This window comes from Protopterus annectens, chromosome 6.part1 (assembly GCF_019279795.1).
Source record: "Protopterus annectens isolate FY-2018-M chromosome 6.part1, PAN1.0, whole genome shotgun sequence".
Taxonomy (NCBI): Eukaryota; Metazoa; Chordata; order Ceratodontiformes; family Protopteridae; genus Protopterus; species Protopterus annectens.
In genome coordinates, this window is record NC_056738.1 from 70,375,507 (window position 1) to 70,397,205 (window position 21,699).

At 43.5% G+C, this 21,699-nt stretch overlaps 1 protein-coding gene across 1 annotated transcript in view; it reads left to right on the forward strand.

Annotated features, from left to right (window-relative positions):
* Positions 1 to 21,699, forward strand: part of SSB (small RNA binding exonuclease protection factor La) — a 742,287-nt gene that overhangs the window by 107,560 nt on the left and 613,028 nt on the right. Inside the window, exon 4 of the mRNA XM_044075347.1 lies at positions 13,113 to 13,184. Within this exon, the coding sequence (XP_043931282.1) occupies positions 13,113 to 13,184 (72 nt within the window). The remainder of the gene's footprint in view (positions 1 to 13,112; positions 13,185 to 21,699) is intronic.

Consider the following 21,699-nt stretch of genomic DNA (forward strand, 5'->3'; position numbering starts at 1 on the left):
CGCCCCGCCAGGCAGAAGCAGTTCGCAAGTGCCGGTCGACCAGCTCCTGTGTTTTCAGCTACTGAAGTCTTCAAAAGCTGGCACCTCGCTAGACCTTTTCTTGCCTCAGCCGATGTCAGATAAAACTGTAAAAGTTAATAATTGTTTAACTTGTGGGAAACAAATACCTCATAAGGATTTCCACTCTTACTGCTTACCCTGTCCAGGCCCAGAACACAACGTCTCGGCCTGTACAGCTTGTGCTTCTTTCAATAGACGCACTCTTAGGCGTCGGTCAGAGTTTGCACAGGATTATTTTGGGGAAGATTTCGGTTGTATCATGCCGTCGGAGCTTCCGACAGCACATTTACCGAAAAAACGGAAGGACAAGGACAGACACCCACGGTCCGCAGTCTCGGCCGACACCACGCTTAGGCCTACCGCGAGTGTCTCTGTTTCTTCTCAGTCGGTTTCACAACCGCTACAGACCGACGACACCATCCCACCGGTTACTTCGGTACCGGAGGCCAGCTCGGTGCCGGTTTCTGTTCTCCCCTCTGAGACCAAAGCCCAGGATATTTCTAACACCATTTCAGTGGATAAGACTACTCCAGCACGCGGGGCTGCCAGGCCTCCAGTGTCTATGTCCATTAAGGCCTACACACGTGCTAAGGCTGCCAAACAGACCAAGTCTCTCCCTCCAAGATCTGTTTCTCTGGGATCCACTTCTGGTTCTCAAATTTTAAGTTTAGCTGAGGACCTTATTTCTTTAATTAGGGGTTCTCCGCCACATCCAGATAGAGGCTCTCAGCCGCCTTCTGTCAAGAGGCCTAGGGTTGAGCAGGTAGATCCCCAGTCCTCTGATGAGGCCTCAGGTGATTCTGCACATTCAGATTACCAGGAGGAGGCCTTCCTGGCCTACGAGGATTCTGATGCGGAGGAGTCCATTCCCTCTGCTTCTCCTCCTGAGGAGTTTTCCTTTGGGAAAACACTTCATTCCATGAGGGAACACTTCAAATGGCAAGGCCAAGAATACTCAGACTCTAGGAAAAGGTTAAGGGAATTTTTAAAGCTACCTCAGCATAGACCCTTAGCTATTCCTCCAGTTTTAAATGTTTTAGATGATGTGTACTTAGATTCTAGTGTTTCCCCTGACTCCCTCCCCCCTGCTCCTGTCAAGCCAGACAGGTACTACAGGGTCCCAGACACACATCAATTTCTGTACAAGGGCCATACTGCTGACCCTGAAACTATTTCTCAGGGACCTAAAGGGGTTTCCTCCACTACTGCTAAGAACCCACTTCCTTCGGAAAGAGATTCTAGGGCTTTAGAAAGGTGGGGCAAGAAAGTATATACATCTTCCACCCTTTCTATGCGAGCGTTAAATTGTCAATTTCATATGATTCAGTATCAGGAATACATGTTGGATGACTTGCAAAAGAAATTGGCTTCCCCTGAACCACTAGATAGAAAGGGGTTACCAAGAATTGGTGTATAAGACTCAGCAGGTTAGCAACCATTTCCTTCAGTGTGGATATGATGCATTGGAAGCTTCATGTAGAGCAGCAATGACAGGTGCGGTCATACGCAGACATGCTTGGTTAAAGGAACAAACATTGCCAGACCATGTGAAAATTAAGCTTTTGGACGCACCACTAGAGAAACATAAGCTATTTGGTGCTACTGCACAAGAGGTTTTAAAGAAAATAGAGGAAAAGGCAAAATCAGTGCAAACAGTCAAAGATTTCCTCCAGGTACAGCCTCCAAGATTCAGCAGGAATTGGCCTTCCAAGCATTGGTCCTTTCCAGACACGGACAAATTTCAAAGAGGCAAAAACAGACGTGGTAGAGGGCAAGCTCGAGGCTCCTACAGAGGACGTCAATGGCAGCCTCCGAACCAGAGAGGTGGGGCAGGACCTTCCACTGCTCCACAGGGACATCTCAATGACTTGACTTTGACTCCGCCATCCAGGGCTCAATTAGAAGCACCTTTGGGCGGAAAATTATCTTTATTCTCACAAAATTGGCACAATATTACAAAGGACAAATGGATACTGGACATAATAGACAAAGGATAACGGATTCCATTTTCATACACTACCAACAAGACATGGCAGGCCAAACCTGCCACCAAATCAAAGGGCAGAGGCACTCAAACAAGTAATCAACCTACTTCAAATAAGAGCAATAGAAAAGGTTCCTTCTGCAGAACAAGGCCAAGGATTTTATTCAAGACTTTTCCTTGTTCCAAGAAAAGAAAACCAATGGAGACCCATTCTGGACTTGTCCGCACTGAATACTTACCTTATTGTGCCAAAATTCAAAATGCTGACTTTACAGCAGCTCCTTCCCATGCTGGGCAAGGGGTCTTGGCTGGTAACTCTGGACCTCAAGGAGGCATACCTGCATGTCCCAATCAAAGTTGCAGAAGATACCTCAGATTTCTTGCAGGCTCAGAGCATTATCAATTCTCAGCATTGCCCTTTGGCTTATCTACTGTGCTCAGAGTGTTCACGAAATGCCTGGCATCAGTAATTGCACATTGCAGACTTCAGGGGATACAAATATACCCTTACCTGGACGACTGCCTTATACAAGCGGACAGCCAACAAGCCTTGTTAAAAAACTTGGACTATGTCATTCACCTACTGCAAGCCTTGGGATACACGGTCAATATTCAGAAATCAAGTCTCGTACCATCCCAACAAATACCTTTCCTGGGTGCCACACTGGACACAAACACCCAGATGGCGTTTCTGACAAAAGAAAAACAAAAACAATTACCAGAATACTTCAGAAAATTAGCAACACATACCCATATGACTGCAAGGAAAATCCTGCAGGCCCTGGGTTTCATGGCATCTTGCATTCTTCTGATTCCACACGCAAGGCTGCATATGAGGAAACTACAATGCTATCTAAAAAGTCTATGGTCTCAACACAGCCACAGCCTGGAAGCTTTGATCCCACTCATTCCATGCCTTCAAAAGGAATTTCTATGGTGGGCCCAAGCAAGCCAAATACACAAAGGTCTGCCTTTCAGCAAGCCTCATACAAGTCAACCCATAACAACAGATGCCTCAGACCATGGATGGGGGGGGGGGGCGCACATGGAGGACAGATGCATTCAAGGACAATGGACACAAAAAGAAAAGCACCTGCACATCAACCAAAAAGAAATGCTGGCAGTGATACATGCAATCAAGGCCTTCGAAAAGTTCATGCATCAGGGCCATCTACTAATAAGGACAGACAATACCACAGTTATGTGGTACATAAACAAGCAAGGAGGTACCCATTCCTGCCCTCTTTGCAGACTGGCAATGAATCTCTGGGATATTTCCCTTCAATTGAAAATAGAGCTACAATCCCAGTTTGTACCAGGGAAGGACAATGTTCTGGCAGACAGCCTAAGCAGAAACATCATGGATTCACACGAATGGATGTTGCATCCAGACATTTTCTTACAAATAACTCAAGCATGGGGAAGGCCGGACATAGATCTATTTGCCTCCCACCTCAACCACCATCTGAAAAAGTTTTGCACAAGGGCATACCACCCTCAAGCATGGAAGGTGGACGCTCTCTCCTTCAGATGGAACTCCCTAACACTATATGCCTTCCCACCTCTTCCTTTGATGACCAAGGTGTTACTAAAGATCAAGACAGAGCAGCCGAAAATCATACTCATAGCTCCAGACTGGCCAAGACAACACTGGTACCCACTGCTACGGAGCTTGACACACACCAATCCGTGGCTCCTTCCTCAATGGCCACTTCTTCTGACACAGCACAATTGCAGGACATTACACCCCAGCTTGAAAACATTGAAACTGACAGCTTGGAAGATTCCATGACTATTCCTCAGGATACACTTTCCCAAAGGGTAAAAGATATCATCCTGGAGGCGCGCAGACCTTCCACTAGAAAAGCATACTCAGCAAAATGGAAGAGATTTCTTATCTGGAACAGCAAAAAGGGTCAAGACCCATCAGTGATGAGCATTCCACAGATCCTAGAATATTTGGCTGAAATGCTCCACAGTGGCCTTTCATATTCTTCCATAAAAATACATGCTTCAGCAATATCTGCCAAATATAACACTGATCCGCCTGTATTTTCTCACCCATTGCTAAGACAGATGTTCTTCATTCCACATTGCTGCAGTCCTAACTATTGGGGTAGTCCGCTGTCCAGTCGGCCCGAATACCAAAGTATATGGCTGACGTCGGTCAGGGCGCATTAGACTGACGTCAGTACGTCAGGGTACTAATGCGCATGACCGACGTCATATCCTCAGTCTTTTTTTGCCGCATGGTCCGATGCAGAAGCAGTTTTGCGAGTGCAGGTTGGCGTTCTGAAATTTTCTGAAGTCGGAGTTTCAGACCGAATCAAAGTTGCTAAGACAGTTTCTAAGAGGTATAAAGAACATCAACCCTCCAAGGAAACCACCAGTGCCTGCATGGGACCTCAACTTCATGCTGGAAAAATTTAACTCTTCCTCCCTTTGAACCAGCAGCATCTTCAGAGTTGAAATTTCTGTCTTGGAAGACAGCTTTCCTACTGGCAGTAACCTCAGCAAGAAGAGTCTCTGAGCTACAGGCCCTTATGGCAAGACAACCATTTCTCATTTTTCATCAGGACAGAGTTTCTTTGAGAACCAATCCGTCATTCATGCCAAAGGTGGTATCCAGGGTGTCCCTGAATCGAGCTATTCACCTGCCTACCTTCTTTCCCAATCCTCAAAATAAAGGAGAGAGACTTCTGCACACCTTGGACATACACAGACAGTTGCGCTATTACTTGGACAGAACAAAGCCTTTCAGAAAATCTGACCAGCTTTTTGTAGCTTGCGCTGCTGGATTGCAAGGAAAAGTATTTTCCAAACAGACAATTTCTAAATGGATTGGAAATTGCATTCAATTCTGCTACTCTTTTCATGGAAAAACTGTGCCAGCTGACATCAGGCCACATTCCACCAGAGCTACAGCCACCTCCACAGCCTTCTTAAGGGGAGTGGCAACAAAGGACATTTTAGAAGCTGCTACATGGAGCTCCGTGCATACATTTTCCAAACATTACAACCTGCCTTTATATTCCAGATCCAGAGCAGGGTTTGCTTCTGCAGTCCTGCAGGGCATTTTAGCTACACCATCTTTGTCTTAGTGCCTACCACCCCCAGGTTGGCTATGGTATTCAACCCATATGTTAGGACTGCAGTTGCATCCTTGAAGGACATAGTACAGTTTTGTACCTACCATAAATATAGATGTCCGATAGGTATGCAACTGCAGTCAGGTTTTCCCACCCACCTACCCCTCTGTGGTCTTCTTTTGGGTTCTACCCCTCATTTTAGCTACTTGGGGTGATCTTTTATGGTGTATTTGTTTTTATGTTGTTGTACTTGTCTGGAATTTTTTCTCTCTTTTCAAAATTTAGCCTTCCTTAGAGGGCACCTGGCATCTGGGGCAAGAAACACCTGAAGAAGATGGCGTCGGCTGATGCTTTTATACCCCAGGCGCTCTGACGTTGGGGAAAGGGCGACATCAGCCGACGCCGGACCCAGACTTTGGAATCCGGTCGACCGAAGGGCTACCTGAGGCAGGACAACCCATATGTTAGGACTGCAGTTGCATACCTATCGGACATCTACATTTATGGTAGGTACAAAACTGTACTTTCCTAACTCCCACCAATTTCTTTACAAAAGCCATAATGCTGACCCTGAAACCATTTCTCAAGGCCCCAAGGGAATGAAGGCCTCTACTGCTAAGAATCCACTACCTTCCGAAAGAGAGTCAAGATCCTTAGAAAGGTTGGGGAAAAAAGGTATATACCTCGGCCACCCTAGCTATGAGGGCCTTAAATTGTCAGTTTCATATGCTTAAATATCAGCAGTTCCTGTTATCACAATTAAGGAATAAAATGTCTCAACCTGAACAACCAGATGGCTGTTTTCCAGGACAAATATTGCAAATCTGTTGAGGCAGCTGGTTCAAAGGGAGGCAATGTTAATTTTTCTAGAATGTAATTAAGATCCCATGTTGGTATTGGTTGTTTCCTTGGTGGTCTTATATTCTTAGCCCCTCTGAGGAACTGTCTTAAGAGTGGGCGAGAGAATAAGGGTGGATCAGTGTTGAATTCTGCAGAAATGGCTGAGGCATGGATTTTTATGGAGGAAAATGAAAGTCCACTGTTCAGCAGCTCAGCTAGATACTGTAATACCTGAGGCAAATTCAGTTTTCTAGGGTCCTGGCCTTTTTTCTCATTCCAAGAGCAAAACCGTTTCCATTGACGGCAGAGAACCCATCTGTGATTACTGCAGCTGTATTAGCACTCGAACATCTACATTTATGGTAGGTACAAAACTGTACTTTTCTCCACCATAACTTAGCTCCTTATTTGGGGGCTCTTGACATTTGGGGCAAGAAAAACTGATGTAATGGTGTCTGCTGCCTGATGTTCATTGTGTTTCACTGTTGAAGTCATTACACTTGGGTTATCCTGCTGGCAGGCGACCTGCAGTCGGCCAGAGGTCCAAAGTCTTGGTCCGGCGTCGGTTGCTGTCGCTTCTTCCCTGACGTCAGTGCGCCAGGGGTATACAAGATGCAACCAGCGTCATCTTCTTTAGTCTTCCTTGCCACGCGGTGCCCGAAGCAAAAGCAGTTCGCAAGTGCCGGTCGGCCGACTCATGAGATTTTCGAATTTCAGAACCGAAGTCTTCAATAAAGCTAGGTAAGCCCATTGGGGAAACTTCTTTTCTTGCCTCAGACCGATGTCAGTAAAAGTTAATAATTGTATTTCTTGTGGGAAGCAAATGCCTCATAAGGATTTTCATTCTTGCTGTATTCCATGCTTGGGGTCTGATGGTTAAGCTGGTGGCCTAATGGTTAAGGTGTTTGCCTTACAAACACAAGGTGCAGGGTTTGAGTCTCACAAGGGATAATTGGCTAGGCTTAAAATGGCTCACAAGGGCGGTTAGCTTAGTACTAATCTATGAATCTATAGTTAGGCCCTGACCACGATGTCACTAGTTGTCGGTTTTGTGCTAGATTTAACAAACACACTATTAAACGTCTGTTTGATTTTGCTTTGCATTACTTTGGCCGAAGGTTCAATTATACAATGCCGTCAGAACTACCGACCTGAATTCACAAAAGACGCAAAGACCAGGATAAGGACAGGCATCCGAGGTCCAAAACCGATGGCGAAGCCTCTTCTAGGCCAGTTGCCGGTTCTCAGTGAGGCGCTTTCGCAGCCCCCGACACCCGCTACCTCAGAGCCTCAGGCTGCCTACGACTCCCACGTGGAGACAACTAGGCCTCTGGAAACTCAAGGTGTATTGGGCCTACGGAAACTAATCCCTCAGATGGGTCCAGAGCTGCTGAGCAGGCACCGGCTTCTGAGGGTGTTTTCAGACCTTCACAGCTTACCTTCAAAACAACAACCAAGTCTAAAATACCATTAAAGACAAAGAAACAAGTACAGCATTCTCCTGGACAGTCCTCCATGCCTAAGAAACAGATGCTCAAAATGGCCGAAGACCTAATTACTCTGATCAGGGGTTCCCATCCCCCTCCTGATAAAAGGCCTAGGCAGGATAGAGACTATGATTCTACTGATCAGGTTTTCATTTCCTCTGACTCCTTCAGTCCAGGGATACTCTATACCCCCCATGAGGACTCTGATGCCGAAGAATCCATTCCTTCAGCCTCTTCTCCTGAGGATTATTCTTTTGGGGAAACTTTACATACCATGAGGGAGCATTTCCATTGGGAGAGCCAGGCTTATTCAGAATCCAAGAAAAGGCTCAAGAGATTTTCTTTTATTGCCTCAGCACAGGCCCCTTGCTATTCCGCCTGTGTTAGATATTGTGGATGATGTGTTCTCAGAATCTAGTTTAACCCCTGATTCTTTGCCCCCAGCACCAGTCAAGCCAGACAGGTACTACAGAGTCCCTGACTCTCTCAAATTTCTTTATAAAAACCCTGTTGCTAACCCAGAAACTCAGAAACTATTTCCCAGGGTCCCAAAGGGGTAAAGGCTTCCACTGCTAAAAAATCCAGTCCCCTCTGACAGGGATTCTAGAGCATTGGATAGATGGGGGAAGAAAGTTTACACTTCTGCAACTTTAGCAGTAAGGGCTTTAAATTGCCAGTTCCAGATGCTTAAATACCAACAATATTTAATGTCTCTGTTAAAACAGAAAATGCTTACAAGCTTAGAAGGTCCTGATTATAAGGAAATGCAGTATTTATTGCATGCAGCTGAACAAGTGGGAAAACATACTCTGCAATGTGGTTTTGATTCATTAGAGGCATCTTGTAGAGCCGCAGTTACAGGATCTGTGATTCGAAGGCATGCTTGGTTAAAAGAACAAAGTTTACCTGACCATGTTAAGGCAAAATTATTGGATGCTCCTTTACAGCATGATATCTTGTTTGGTATTAAGGCAGAAGAGGTATTAAAGAAAATGGAGGATAAAGCAAAATCTATGCAAACAGTGAAAGATTTCTTACAGGTACAGCCACCTAGATTTAGCAGAAATTGTCCTTCAAAAAATTGGTCCTTTCCAGTGTCAGACAGACCACAAAGAGGCAGATACAGACGCCCAAGAGGCAGATCTCAGCCGCAAGGCTCTTACAGACCACGACAGTAGGGTGCTTCAACCCCAAAAGGAGAAGACAAGTCACAACCTTATAGGAAACAGTCCCAATGACTTCACCTTGCAAATGCCAAGCACTTACCTTTTGGAAGCTCCCTTAGGGGGAAAACTAACACTTTTTTCACAAAATTGGCATATAATCACGCAAGACAAATGGGTACTGAATATTGTGTCTCAAGGTTACAGGTTCCACTTTCACACTCTACCAAGGCCAAAAGGAATGCCAGACCTGCCACAAAATCAATGGGCAGAGGCACAAAAACAAATTACAGCCCTCGTGGACATGAGAGCTATTCAAAAAGTGCCGCAGCAGGAACAAGGACAAGGATTTTACTCTAGACTTTTCTTTGTCCCCAGAAAGGACAAAGCTTGGAGACCCATACTGGACCTATCTATTCTAAATACTTACCTGGATGTTCCAAAATTCAAAATGTTGACTCTACAGCAACTTCTTCCCATGCTGGGCAAGAAGGCTTGGCTTGTTACTTTGGACCTCAGAGGCATACCTGCATGTCCCAATCAGACAGAATTGCAGAAGATACCTCAGATTCATAGCTGGCACAATGCATTACCAATTCTCTGCACTGCCCTTTGGCTTATCTACTGCACCCAGGATCTTTACAAAATGCCTGGCACCAGTAATTGCATTTTGCAGACAAAAACAATTCAAATATATCTCTACTTGGATGACTGCCTTATTCAAGCAGAGAGCAAGGACATTCTACAAAATCATCTGGTGTTTGTACAAAGATTACTTGTGGGCCTAGGATACACTATAAACGAAAAGAAGTCAAAACTAGTGCCCTCACAAGAGGTAATATTCCTGGGTGCAAGCTTAAATACAACTGCCCAGATGGCTTATCTCACGACAGACAAGCAAAGAAAACTGACTCGGTACTTTCAATTGATGGCAACAAAAACCCAACTCCCTGCAAGAAAAATTCTGCAGGCCTTGGGGTTCATGGCATCCTGCATACTACTAATACCATATGCCAGACTGCATATGAGGAAGTTACAATGGTATCTAAAAAGTGTTTGGACTCAACACTGTCACAGTTTGGAAGCAATAATGCCACTTTTATTCCCTGCCTACAACAGGAGTTTCAATGGTGGGCACAGGCATGTCACCACAACAAGGGACAACCTTTCACTTTACCCACAGCCAGGCAGACACTAACAGATGCATCGGATTATGCCTGGGGAGCACATATGGAAGGAAAATGTATTCAGGACAAGTGGGCCGCAGACCAAATGCATCTTCACATCAATCAAAAAGAGATGCTAGCTGTACAAAATGCCCTGACAGCTTTCAAGGACCTTCTGCATCCAGGACAACTTTTACTAAAAGACAGACAATACCACAGTTATGTGGTACATAAACAAGCAAGGGGGCACACACTCCTACCCCCCCTGCAGACGAGCCATGACTTTGTGGAATACAGCACTGACTTATCAAATTCATCTGCAAGCACAATTCCTGCCAGGAAAGAAAAATACTCTGGCAGACGACTTAATCCGAAACGTCATGGATCCTCATGAGTGGAAATTAAATCCACAGGTATTCAGCATGATAACACAACAATTGGGTTGCCCAGACATAGATCTTTTTGCCTCCCCTCTGAGCTGCCAACTACAGAAATTCTGCACAAGGACTTATACACACACACAAGCATGGAAAGTGGATGCTCTCTCATTCAGCTGGAAAACCCTAAAAGTTTATGCCTTCCCACCACTGCCTCTCCTTTCAAAGGTACTCCTAAAAGCCAGACAAGAGTGGCCAAAAATGATCCTGATTGCCCCAGACTGGCCTCACCAGCACTGGTACCCAATCTTAAAGAACTTGGCTCAAGGCCCAGCATGGATTTTACCTCAAATTCCTCACCTTCTGACTCGACAAAACAATCAGATCCTGCACAGTCAGCTCAAAACCTTAAATCTGGCTGCATGGCAGATATCCTAGCCAAGCAGCCAACCACACTCTGTAAAGCTGTTATGGATGTCATTTTGGAGGCCAGCAGGCCCAGAACCAGGAAAACCTACTCCGATAAGTGGAAGAGATTCTGTGCCTGGAACCAGGCTCAAGGCTTTGACCCTCTTGTTCCAAATATTCCTCAGATATTACAATACTTATCTGAGATGCTGGACAAAGGCCTATCCTTTTCATCAATTAAGATCCACACCTCTGCCATTTCAGCTCATTGTAACACGTAACCTCCTATTTTCTCTCATCCATTACTAAGACAGTACCTCAGAGGGGTTAAAAACATAAGACCGTCCCGGAGAGCACCAACACCAACCTGGGACCTAAACTTTGTCTTGGAAAAACTAACTTTACCTCCTTTTGAGCCAGCCATTTCAGCAGAATTAAAATTTTTGTCATGGAAAACTGCTCTGCTACTAGCAATAACTTCAGCACAAAGAGTCTCATAGCTACAGGCATTAATGGCAGTGGAACCTTTCATCATTTTTCATCAAGACATAGTTTCCTTTTTCATCAAGACATGGTTTCCTTTAAGAACAAACCCTACATTTATGCCAAAGGTGGTATCCAGTGTGGCTCTTAACCAAACTATTCACTTGCCAACATTTTTATCCAAATCCCCAGAATAAAGGGGAGAGACTTCTGCATTCATTGGACATTCACAGGCAGTTACGTTTCTACTTGGACAAAACAAAAACTTTCAGGAAAACTGAGCAACTGTTTGTAGCATATGCTGCAGGATCACAGGAAAAGCCTTTTTCAAAGCAGACTATTTCAAAGTGGATAGGACACTATATCCGTTTCTGCTACACACAACATGGAAAAACAGTGCCTAACAACATTAGGCCACATTCTACCAGGGCAACAGCCACCTCAGCAGCCTTTCTTAGAGGAGTACCAACCAAGGATATTTTGGAAGCTGCAACTTGGAGTTCACTGCACACCTTTACCAAGCATTACCATTTGCCTCTTTACTCTAAATCCAGAGCAGGCTTTACCACTGCAGTGCTGCAGGGCCTCATAGCTACTCCAAACCCAGCCACCCAACCTCAGCTTTGGGATTCAACCCAAGTGTAATGACTGCAACAGTGAAACACAATGAACATAGTACAGTTTTGTACCTACCATAAATATAGATGTTAGAGTGTATTCACTGTTGCAGTCCTGGTTACCCACCCTCCATCCCCACTTACTTTGCTGGGACTTATCTATGCCTTTCTATCCTATACAACTTGTATACAACGTATGTGGTGTATTTGCTTGTAAATAAGGGTATTGTTTTTTATTCATTGTATGTTTTGGTTAGCAATATGTATTGCCCATCTGTTTGGGGGCACCTGACATCTGGGACAAGAAAAACTGAAGAAAATGGCGTCGGTTGCATCTTATATACCCCTGGTGCACTGACGTCAGGGAAGAAGTGACAGCAGCCGATGCCGGACCAAGACTTTGGAACTCTGGCCGACTGCGGGTCGCCTGCCAGCAGGATAACCCAAGTGTAATGACTGCAACAGTGAATACACTCGAACATCTACATTTATGGTAGGTACAAATCTGTACTTTTTTATACCACTGACGTCAGTCCTGAAGCGACAGCAACCGACGCAGAAATACTAAGCCTCTGGTATTCAGGCTGACTGAGGGCTACCCCTGGCAGGATAACCCAAGTGTGATGACTGCAACAGTGAATACACTTTAACATCTAATTTATGATAAGTGTACACAACTGTACTTTCCCCCATGTTCACAGTATTGTACCTTCTCATTGCTCCCATTTATATTTCATGAGCTGCAGCACTGGCCCTTATGAAGAATATAGTAAGCTATGTGTAAATTCTTAGTAGTATAAACATGTCCTTGCTGAAAAGGTGGATCATCTTATTTGGACAGCTTCCCTTAATGTGTATCTTGCAAAGTCAGACATGGAGAAAGGTAGGCAGGACTTCTTACTGTAGCAGTAATCCTAGTGTAACATTTATGATTAGGGTTGTATTGTTTTCTGATAAAGTTCCTCAATACAGTGTTTTTTTTTTTTCACTGTCTAGACCTTCCCTTTTACTTTCACATTTTAATTGAAAGAATGCAGCAATATGGCATCTTGAAGTTCCAGGAACATTCACTTCCACACTTTAACTGGTCCAGTTACTTTTGGCATGTTTGACAAAATTAAAGAAGGGTGGGAATATCAGCAGTTTCTAGGAAGGAAAGTAGCACTGCTCCAAACTGAGAAAAAGCTTGTCTAGCCAGTAATGGATCAGTCATAGAAGTTAATGCCTCTTCCTGAAACTACTGAGATCTTCTGATGGCTGTGGTCAGTGCTGTAGCTGCATTTTTGATTTTTAATAAGAAATCAAACTTTGTGAGAAAGTGTTTTTAATGACTTGCAGTAAATGGCTTTGCATGCTCTACTTGTTTAAGCATTGTACAGTAAAAATATCTTCAAAGATTTGGCGCAGTACTAAAAATCTTAACTTTTTTGTGCCGTAGGTCTGATTACTATAATATGAAGGCTGAAGAAAAAAAGAAGCTTCAGCTTGAATCAAAGTCAAAGTCTAACCAGTAAGTATTGTTTGTTAAACTTCAGTATTCTTTGGGGGTCAGAAAGTTTTAACATTTGATGCACATATTTCCTCCCTTTCCCGTAACTTTGGAAAATTCCCACATGAAGGGGTATTTGTGTCCTATTTTCTTCTAGGCCAGTCGCCGGTTCTCCGGTTTTCAGCGAGGCACCTTCGCAACCCCTGACTACCGCTTCTGTAGAACCACAGGCCGCCTCTGACTCTCACGTGGAGATGGCTGGGCCTTCGTACGCACAAGATTTTCAGCCTACCGAAACTAACCCTTCAGAGGGATCTGGAGTAGCTGAACAACCCACAGCTTCAGAGGGTGTTTTCAGACCTACTCAGTTGAGCATTAAATATTCTGCTAAATCTAAACCTCCTTTAAAAACAAAGAAACAAACACAGCATTCTCCAGGACAGGCCTCCGTGCCTAAGAAACAAATGCTTAAAATGGCCGAAGACCTAATCACTCTGATCAGGGGGTCCCATCCCCCTTCTGATAAAAGGCCTAGACAGGATGCAGACTATGACTCATCCGACCAGGTATCCATCTCTTCAGATTCATCCTCAGGCCCTAGGATACTCTTTACCCCCTTATGAGGATTCAGATGCTGAGGAATCAATTCCATCAGCCTCTCCGCCTGAGGACTACTCCTTTGGGGAAACCTTACATACCATGAGGGAGCATTTCCATTGAGAAGGCCAGGATTACTCAGAATCCAAGAAAAGGCTCAGAGACTTCCTTTTATTACCTCAACACAGACCCCTTGCTATTCCGCCTGTGTTAGATATACTGAATCCAGCTTAAATCCTGATTCTTTACCCCCAGCCCCAGTTAAGCCTGACAGATACTACAGAGTCCCTGACTCACAAATTTCTTTATAAAAGCCCTGTGGCTGACCCTGAAATTATTTCTCAGGGACCCAAAGGGGTAAGGCCTCATCAGCAAAAAATCCAGTCCCCTCTGACAGAGATTCCAGAGCATTAGACAGATGGGGGAAGAAAGTATATACATCTGCAACTTTAACAATGAGGGCCTTAAATTGCCAGTTTCACATGTTAAAATATCAGCAATTTTTGATGTCTCAGTTGAAGCAAAAAATGCTTCCAGATTCAGATCCTCCTAATTTTAAGGAAATGCAGTATTTATTGCATGCAGCTGAACAAGTGGGAAAACCATACTTTGCAATGTGGTTTTGAGTCTTTAGAGGCCTCCTGTAGAGCAGCAGTTACAGGTTCTGTCATTAGAAGGCATGCTTAGTTAAAAGAACATGCGTTACCAGATCATGTTAAAGCAAAACCATTGGATGCACCTTTACAGCAGGATGTGTTATTTGGAGTTAAGGCAGAAGAGGTATTAAAGAAAATGGAGGATAAGGCAAAATCAATGCAAACGGTGAAGGATTTCTTACAGGTTCAGCCTCCTCGATTTAGCAGAAATTGGCCAACAAAGAATTATTCCTTTCCAGTTACACACAGACCTCAAAGGGGCAAATACAGACATCCAAGAGGTAAGCCACAAGGTCCTTACAGGCCTCGACAATGGGGTGCATCAGGCCAGAAAGAAGGGGAAGAAAGGCCCCAACCATATAAAAAACAGCCCCAATGACTTCCCACTACAGCTGCCAAACAGCTCTCTCTTGGCAGCCCCCTTGGGAGGAAAACTGGCACTTTTCTATCACAGTTTGCATATGATCACCAAAGACAAATGGGTTCTCAACATTGTATCTCAAGGTTACAGGTTCCACTTTCACACTCTGCCAAGGTTAAAAGGAATGCCAAATCTGCCACCAAATCAATGGGCAGAGGCTCAAAAACAAATTACAGCACTCATGGACATGAGAGCTATTCAAAAGGTACCACCACAGGAGCAAGGACAAGGATTTTACTCAAGACTTTCTGGTTCCCAGAAAGGACAAAGCCTGGAGGCCCTTTCTGGATCTTTCTTCTCTAAACACTTACCTGGATGTTCCAAAATTCAAAATGTTGACACTACAGCAGCTTCTTCCCATGCTGGGCAAGACAGCTTGGCTCGTAACCTTGGACCTCAAGGAGGCATACCTGCATGTCCCTATCAGACAAAACTGCAGAGGATGCCTCAGATTCATAGCTGGTTCAATGCACTATCAATTCTGTGCACTGCCCTTTAGCTTATCTATTGCGCCCAGGGTCTTCACAAAGCACCTGGCACCAGTAATTGCATTTTGCAGACAGAAAGGAATTCAAATGTATCCGTACCTGGATGACTGCCTGATTCAAGCAAAGAGCAAGGACATTCTTCTAAAGCATCTGGCGTTTGTAAAAAAAGTTAAGTTGCCTAGGGTACACAGTAAACGAAAAGAAATCAAAACTAGTGCCCTCACAAGAGATAATATTCCCAGGTGCCAGCTTGAATACAACGGCCCAGATGGCTTATCTTAAGCCAGACAAACAAGGACAACTGACTCAATATTTTGATGGCAACAAGAACCCATCTCCCTGCAAGAAAAATTCTGCAGGCCTTGGGTTACATGGCATCTTGCATACTACTAATTCCATATGCCAGACTGCATATGAGGAAACTACAATGGTACCCAAAGAGTGTCTGGTCTCAACACTGTCAAAGTTTGGAAACGGTTATAACACTAATTCCTTGCCTTCAACAGGAGTTTCAATGGTGGGCTCAAGCTTGTCACCTCAACAAGGGACAGCCTTTTATTCAACCCACAGCCAGGCAAACACTGACAACAGATGCGTCGGATTACACCTGGGGAGCAGACATGGCAGGAAAATGTATTCAGGGCAGGTGGCCCGCAGAACAAAGGCATCTTCATATCAATCAAAAAGAGATGCTAGCTGTACAAAATGCCCTTATAGCCTTCAAGGACCTGCTGCATCCAGGACAACTACTACTAAAGACAGACAACACCACAGTTATGTGGTACATAAACAAGCAAGGGGGCACTCACTCTTATCCCCTCTGCAGACAAGCCATGACCTTGTGGAACACAGCTCTAAACTATCAAGTTCATCTGCAAGCACAATTCCTGCCAGGAGAGAAAAACACACTGGCAGACGGCTTAAGCAGAAACACCATGGATCCCCACGAATTGGAATTGAATCCACAAATATTCAGAGTGATAACACAAAAATGGTGGAGCACGGACATAGATCTGTTTGCATCCCCAATGAACTGCCAGCTACAGAAATTCTGCAGAAGGACTTACCATCCACAAGCATGGAAAGTGGATGCCCTCTCATTCAGCTGGAAAAACCTACAAGTATATACTTTAAGCCAAGCAAGAAGAGCCAAAGATTATCCTGATTGCACCAGACTGGCCACGCCAGCACTGGTACCCAATCTTAAAGAACCTAGCACAAGGACCACCCTAGATTTTGCCTCGCATACCACATCTGCTGACTCAGCACAACAATCCGATACTTCACAGCCAGCTAAAGACTTTAAACCTGGCTGCATGGAAGATTCCTTAGTCAAGCAAGCAATGTCTCTCTCCAAAGCTGTTATGGATTTCATTCTGGAGGCCAGAAGGCCTAGTACCAGGAAAGCCTATTCGGATAAATGGAAGAGAGTCTGTGCCTGGAACCAGGCTCACAGCCTTGACCCTCTTGTCCCAAATATTCCTCAGATACTACAATATTTAACTGAGATGCTGGACAAAGGCCTCTCCTTTTCTTCCATCAAGAACCACGCCTCTGCCATCTCTGCTCATTACAACACGGATCCACCAATTTTCTCTAATCCTTTGCTATAACAGTACCTCAGAGGGGTTAAAAAAACATAAGACCGCCCCGTAGAGCACCTACTCCAACTTGGGATCTCAACTTCGTGTTGGAAAAATTAACTTTACCTCCTTTTGAGTCGGCTAACACAGATTTAAAATATATCTCTTGGAAAACTGCTCTGCTCCTGGCAATAACATCAGCACGAAGAGTTTCAGAATTACAGGCACTAATGGCAGTGGAACCTTTCATCATTTTCCACCAAGACAGGGTGTCTTTAAGAACTAACCCTAAGTTTATGCCAAAAGTGGTATCAAGTGTGGCTCTAAACCAAACTATTCACTTACCAAAATCCACAGAATAAAGGGGCGAGACTACTGCATTCTTTAGACATTCACAGGCAGTTACGCTTCTACTTGGACAAAACCAAAGCTTTCAGAAAATCTGAGCAATTATTGGTAGCATATGCTGCAGGAGCACAGGGAAAAGTCATTTCAAAACAGACTATTTCAAAATGGATAGGACACTGTATACGTTTCTGCTATACACACCATGGGAAACCTGTACCTAACAGCATTAGATCTCACTCCACCAGGGCAACAGCCACTTCAACTGCCTACCTCAGGAGTACCTACCAAGGACATTTTGGAAGCAGCAACTTGAAGTTCTGTACATACCTTCACCAAGCATTACCATCTGCCTCTATACTCTAAATCCAGAGCTGGCTTCGCCACTGCAATGCTGCAGGGCCGTATAGCTACCCCTAATGCCTTATAGAACCAGCCACCCTACCTCAGCTTTGGGATTCTACCCAAGTGTAATGACTGCAGCATTGTAACACGATGAACATAGTACAGTTTTGTACCTACCATAAATGTCGATGTTCGAGTGTATACACTGCTGCAGTCCAGGTTACCCTCCCTCCTACCCCTCTTACTTGCTGGTACGTACCTATGTCTTCTACCCTTTGCTACCTGTGGGGAGTATTTGCTGGTAACTTAAAGTTGTTGATTGCTTTTCTTATGTATGTTTTATTAGCAATTTGAATGGCCTACCTTTTGGGGGGCATCTGACATCTGGGGCAAGAAAAACTGAAGAAAATGGCGTCGGCTGCATCTTGTATACCCCTGTCGCACTGATGTCGGGGAGGAGGCGACAGCAACTGACGCCGGACCAAGACTTTGGAACTCAGGCCGACTGGGGAACCGCCTGACTGCAGGATAACCCAAATGTAATGACTGCAGCAGTGTATACACTCTATCTACATTTATGGTAGGTTCAAAACTGTACTTTTTGCAGTTGCGAAATCCTTAATTAATGCTGAAAAATGCAGGGTCAAGTGTTAATGAGCTGCTGCTTTTCTTATAGGTACAGAATTCAATCCTTCATGGCTTCTTTTGGGGCTCAATCACCCGTAAGGAAAGAAACATACCGTGATGGAACTAGGATCTTTGATCCAATCCAAAGTTGCTAGAGCCTCCGTCAGATCCCCAGTCCTTCTCTGATGTCATAGGTTTGGTCCCCTGGAGTGTTCCTGCTTGCCTGACAAGTCTGCATTGGATCTTAAATCTTTGGATCCGAGTGCCATTTCCAAGGGGCCAGCTTCTGTAGATTGAATATTTGTGCAAACTGCTTTGATCCTGGTCTCTCCTACAATCCAATCCAATTGGTCCGATCACTTCCTTTTCTTCCTCCTTGGATCCTAAGACTGGGATCTGATGGAAATCAGGTGCCCACGGAGAGCTGTTTGTATCCAGCTCCTTCGTATCCGATCAACTAGACTGTTCATACTGCTTCATTATTTGTTGCTTTCTGTATCATTCCTCTCAGTTGTATAGATCCTCGCAGAATGTCCAGATATTTGCCTCCTAAAATTGTGGTTTTCTGGCACATTAGCTGCAAATCATTAAAGATTGAAGTTGGAAAATGATGGACATTTGAGTTTTATACCCTTTAGAAAATTCATGCTAATGCAAAACATGTTCTATCGACTTTCTAAGTTTGTAAGAGCAGTATTAAAAAATGCCCCTATTTTTGAGCCTTTGTTTAACTTTTATTTATGGCTTTGTTCAGATTTCTTGCTCTAGGATGTTGAGAGGTATCGGAACAAAAACCTTCCGAATGCTGCTGGTTAAAGTAAAAATCCTTTAATGGATGAATGTCCAGGATACAAAACCACCATAAAAACACTGTTACTGTTGAGTGCTTTCGTACACCCTCTTAGGTGAACTTCTTCAGAACAATTACAAACAATCCAAATGCACTTAAGTACCTACACAACATGATTGTCAATTAAATAATTACATACTCCTATAAAAATTTAAGGGAACATACTTCTCCCATTATATTACCTAATGTTTCATCTTTAACGAAGGTGCTATAGAGCAACTATAATTTAAGCCAGGGTATACTGTTGCTCTCAGTCTGATTTGCCATCTAGTTTCCTTTAGATTTAAATTATCATTTGTTACTTTACCCTGCATATCTTTTTGTATAGAATCTAATACAAAGAATTTGAACCCATGTGTGTTATTCTTTTGAATATGTCTATATAGGGCATTGGTGGATGCCTCTAGCCTGATTTCTCTCATATGATCATAGATCCGATCCCTCAGTCTTCTAGAGGTGTTCCCTACATAAAAACCTGGGCATTGTTGACATAATGCAACATATACCACATCCACTGAATTACAATTGTAGTATAATCTAGTGGTATATGTGTAATTCTGAATTGTTACATGGTCATTCACAAGAATGAGTGCACAGGACTTGCATGCCCCACATTTAAATGTACCGGTCCTTTGTTTTGATTAACCTGAATGGTATTCGTAGCCCTTTCTAATATTTGCTTAAAGGCGATATCTTTTTTGTATATCACCTTAGGTACTGTTCCTAACGTTTCCATCTTATTTGGTTCAGATAGAATCAACCACCAGTTTTAAAAATAACATTAGCTATGTAACTACCATCCAAACTATAAGTAGTAATGAATGCTCTGTTATATCCCTCTTGTTTATGTTCACTTATGGCTTTCACCATCTCACCATGTTTAAGAATTGGTTGAATTAGCCCCATTTGTCTTTTTCTGCTAACCTCACCTAAAATATCATGAACAAAGCATTCCGGATAGCCTCTCATTATAAACATATTTATTACTTTTCCACACTCCTCCATAAAATTCTTATTAGATATCATCCGGGCCAGTTTGATAAATTGGCCCTTAACTGCAGCTTTTTTCTGGTGTGTAGGATAACTGGTGTAATTTTTTATTTTTTTATTTTTATTTTACATTTGTTGACCGGGATAGTCCAACTGGATGCATGTCCATTTTCAGTGGAGGCCCGGGGAGAAAAGCTCCAAGGGTAAGCAGATACAGCATTACATAATACCAGCATTACATATTACAAACAGACTATTTACAGAGATTGCATAAGTAAGCAAGTTAAACAAGTTCCACAGGTTACAGTTAATCCTGAGCACAAGTCAGGATTAAATTAAATTACACAGTAAACTGGTTAACAGATTTTTATACATTCTAGAGAGAGTTAGCCAGGCTTGATACATTGACATAGCCAGTTAAGTGACAAATGTTGTTTAAGTCTAGTTTTAAATTGACCTAAGGTGGAAAGTAAGGTAATATCAGCTGGAAGAGAGTTCCAGGATCTACTTAGTTTGCAAAGAGAGAATCACCGGCTGTGTTTTTAATTTTGCTAGTCTGAATTAGTAGTGGATCAAAGCGGTCTAGGATTGTTATAGGGGGTGATATTTTTAAGTGCAGGAGTATTGTCCGGATTATAGAGGATTTTATAGGCCATAATCAGTTGGTTATACTTGATTAGGTTGGGTAGTTCAAGCCACCCAAGCTGATTTAGATTGATGCAATGATGTTTCCTAAAAGGCAGCCCAGTGGCAAACCTGGCAATGTGGTTGTAGCAAATTGAGAGTTTAAGGCCAGTCTTGTTTAAATTCAAGAGTAGAGGGGGTGCATACAGAAGGGTTGAATGAAGGTGAGAGCGAGCTATGGCAATTTTAGCTGGAGGGGTTAGGAAGGCTTTTATTCTGTAAAGTGACCCTAGTTTTTTATTGATGGTTTTGATAGTTTGGTTAACATGTAGGTCAAATTTTAGATTATTGTCTGATGACACTTAATAGTTTTGTAGATGGGTCAGGGGAGATTGTTGTGCCATCATTTGATTTTATGGTAAAGGTGAAAGAGGTAGACCTACATGTTGGTGAAAATAACAGCATTTTAGTTTTTTTGGGATTTAGGATCAGACTATGTCCAGAAAGCCAGTTTTCTATTGTATTAAAGGTGGTCTGGGTAGCTGACCATAACTGTACTGGAGATGTGGCTGAGCAAATCAGAGTAAGAGTCATCAGCATATTGGATACAGCTGACTTTTGGGATGACAGTATAAAGGTCGTTAATGAAGATGGAGAACAGCAAAGGCCCTAGTATAGAGCCTTGTGGTACTCCAAGGGTGTTTGCTCCAGTATCTAGACAGAATGTTTGCAGGGTGTGGATTAAAAGTTGGTGATCAACCATATCGAATGCCTTGGAAAGATCCAAAAAGAGGGCTGAGGATATATAATTATTGTTGCGATTATGGTTTATGGTGTTGGTAAAGGCTAGGAGGGCTGAAGTAGTGCTGTGATGAGGACGGAAGCCATGCTGAGTGTCTGCCATAAGGCGATTTTGGATTAGGTGGTGCATGAGTTGCCTATGAATACATTTTTCCATAATCTTTGCAAGTGGAGAGAGTATAGCTATTGGCCTATAATTGGAGAATTCA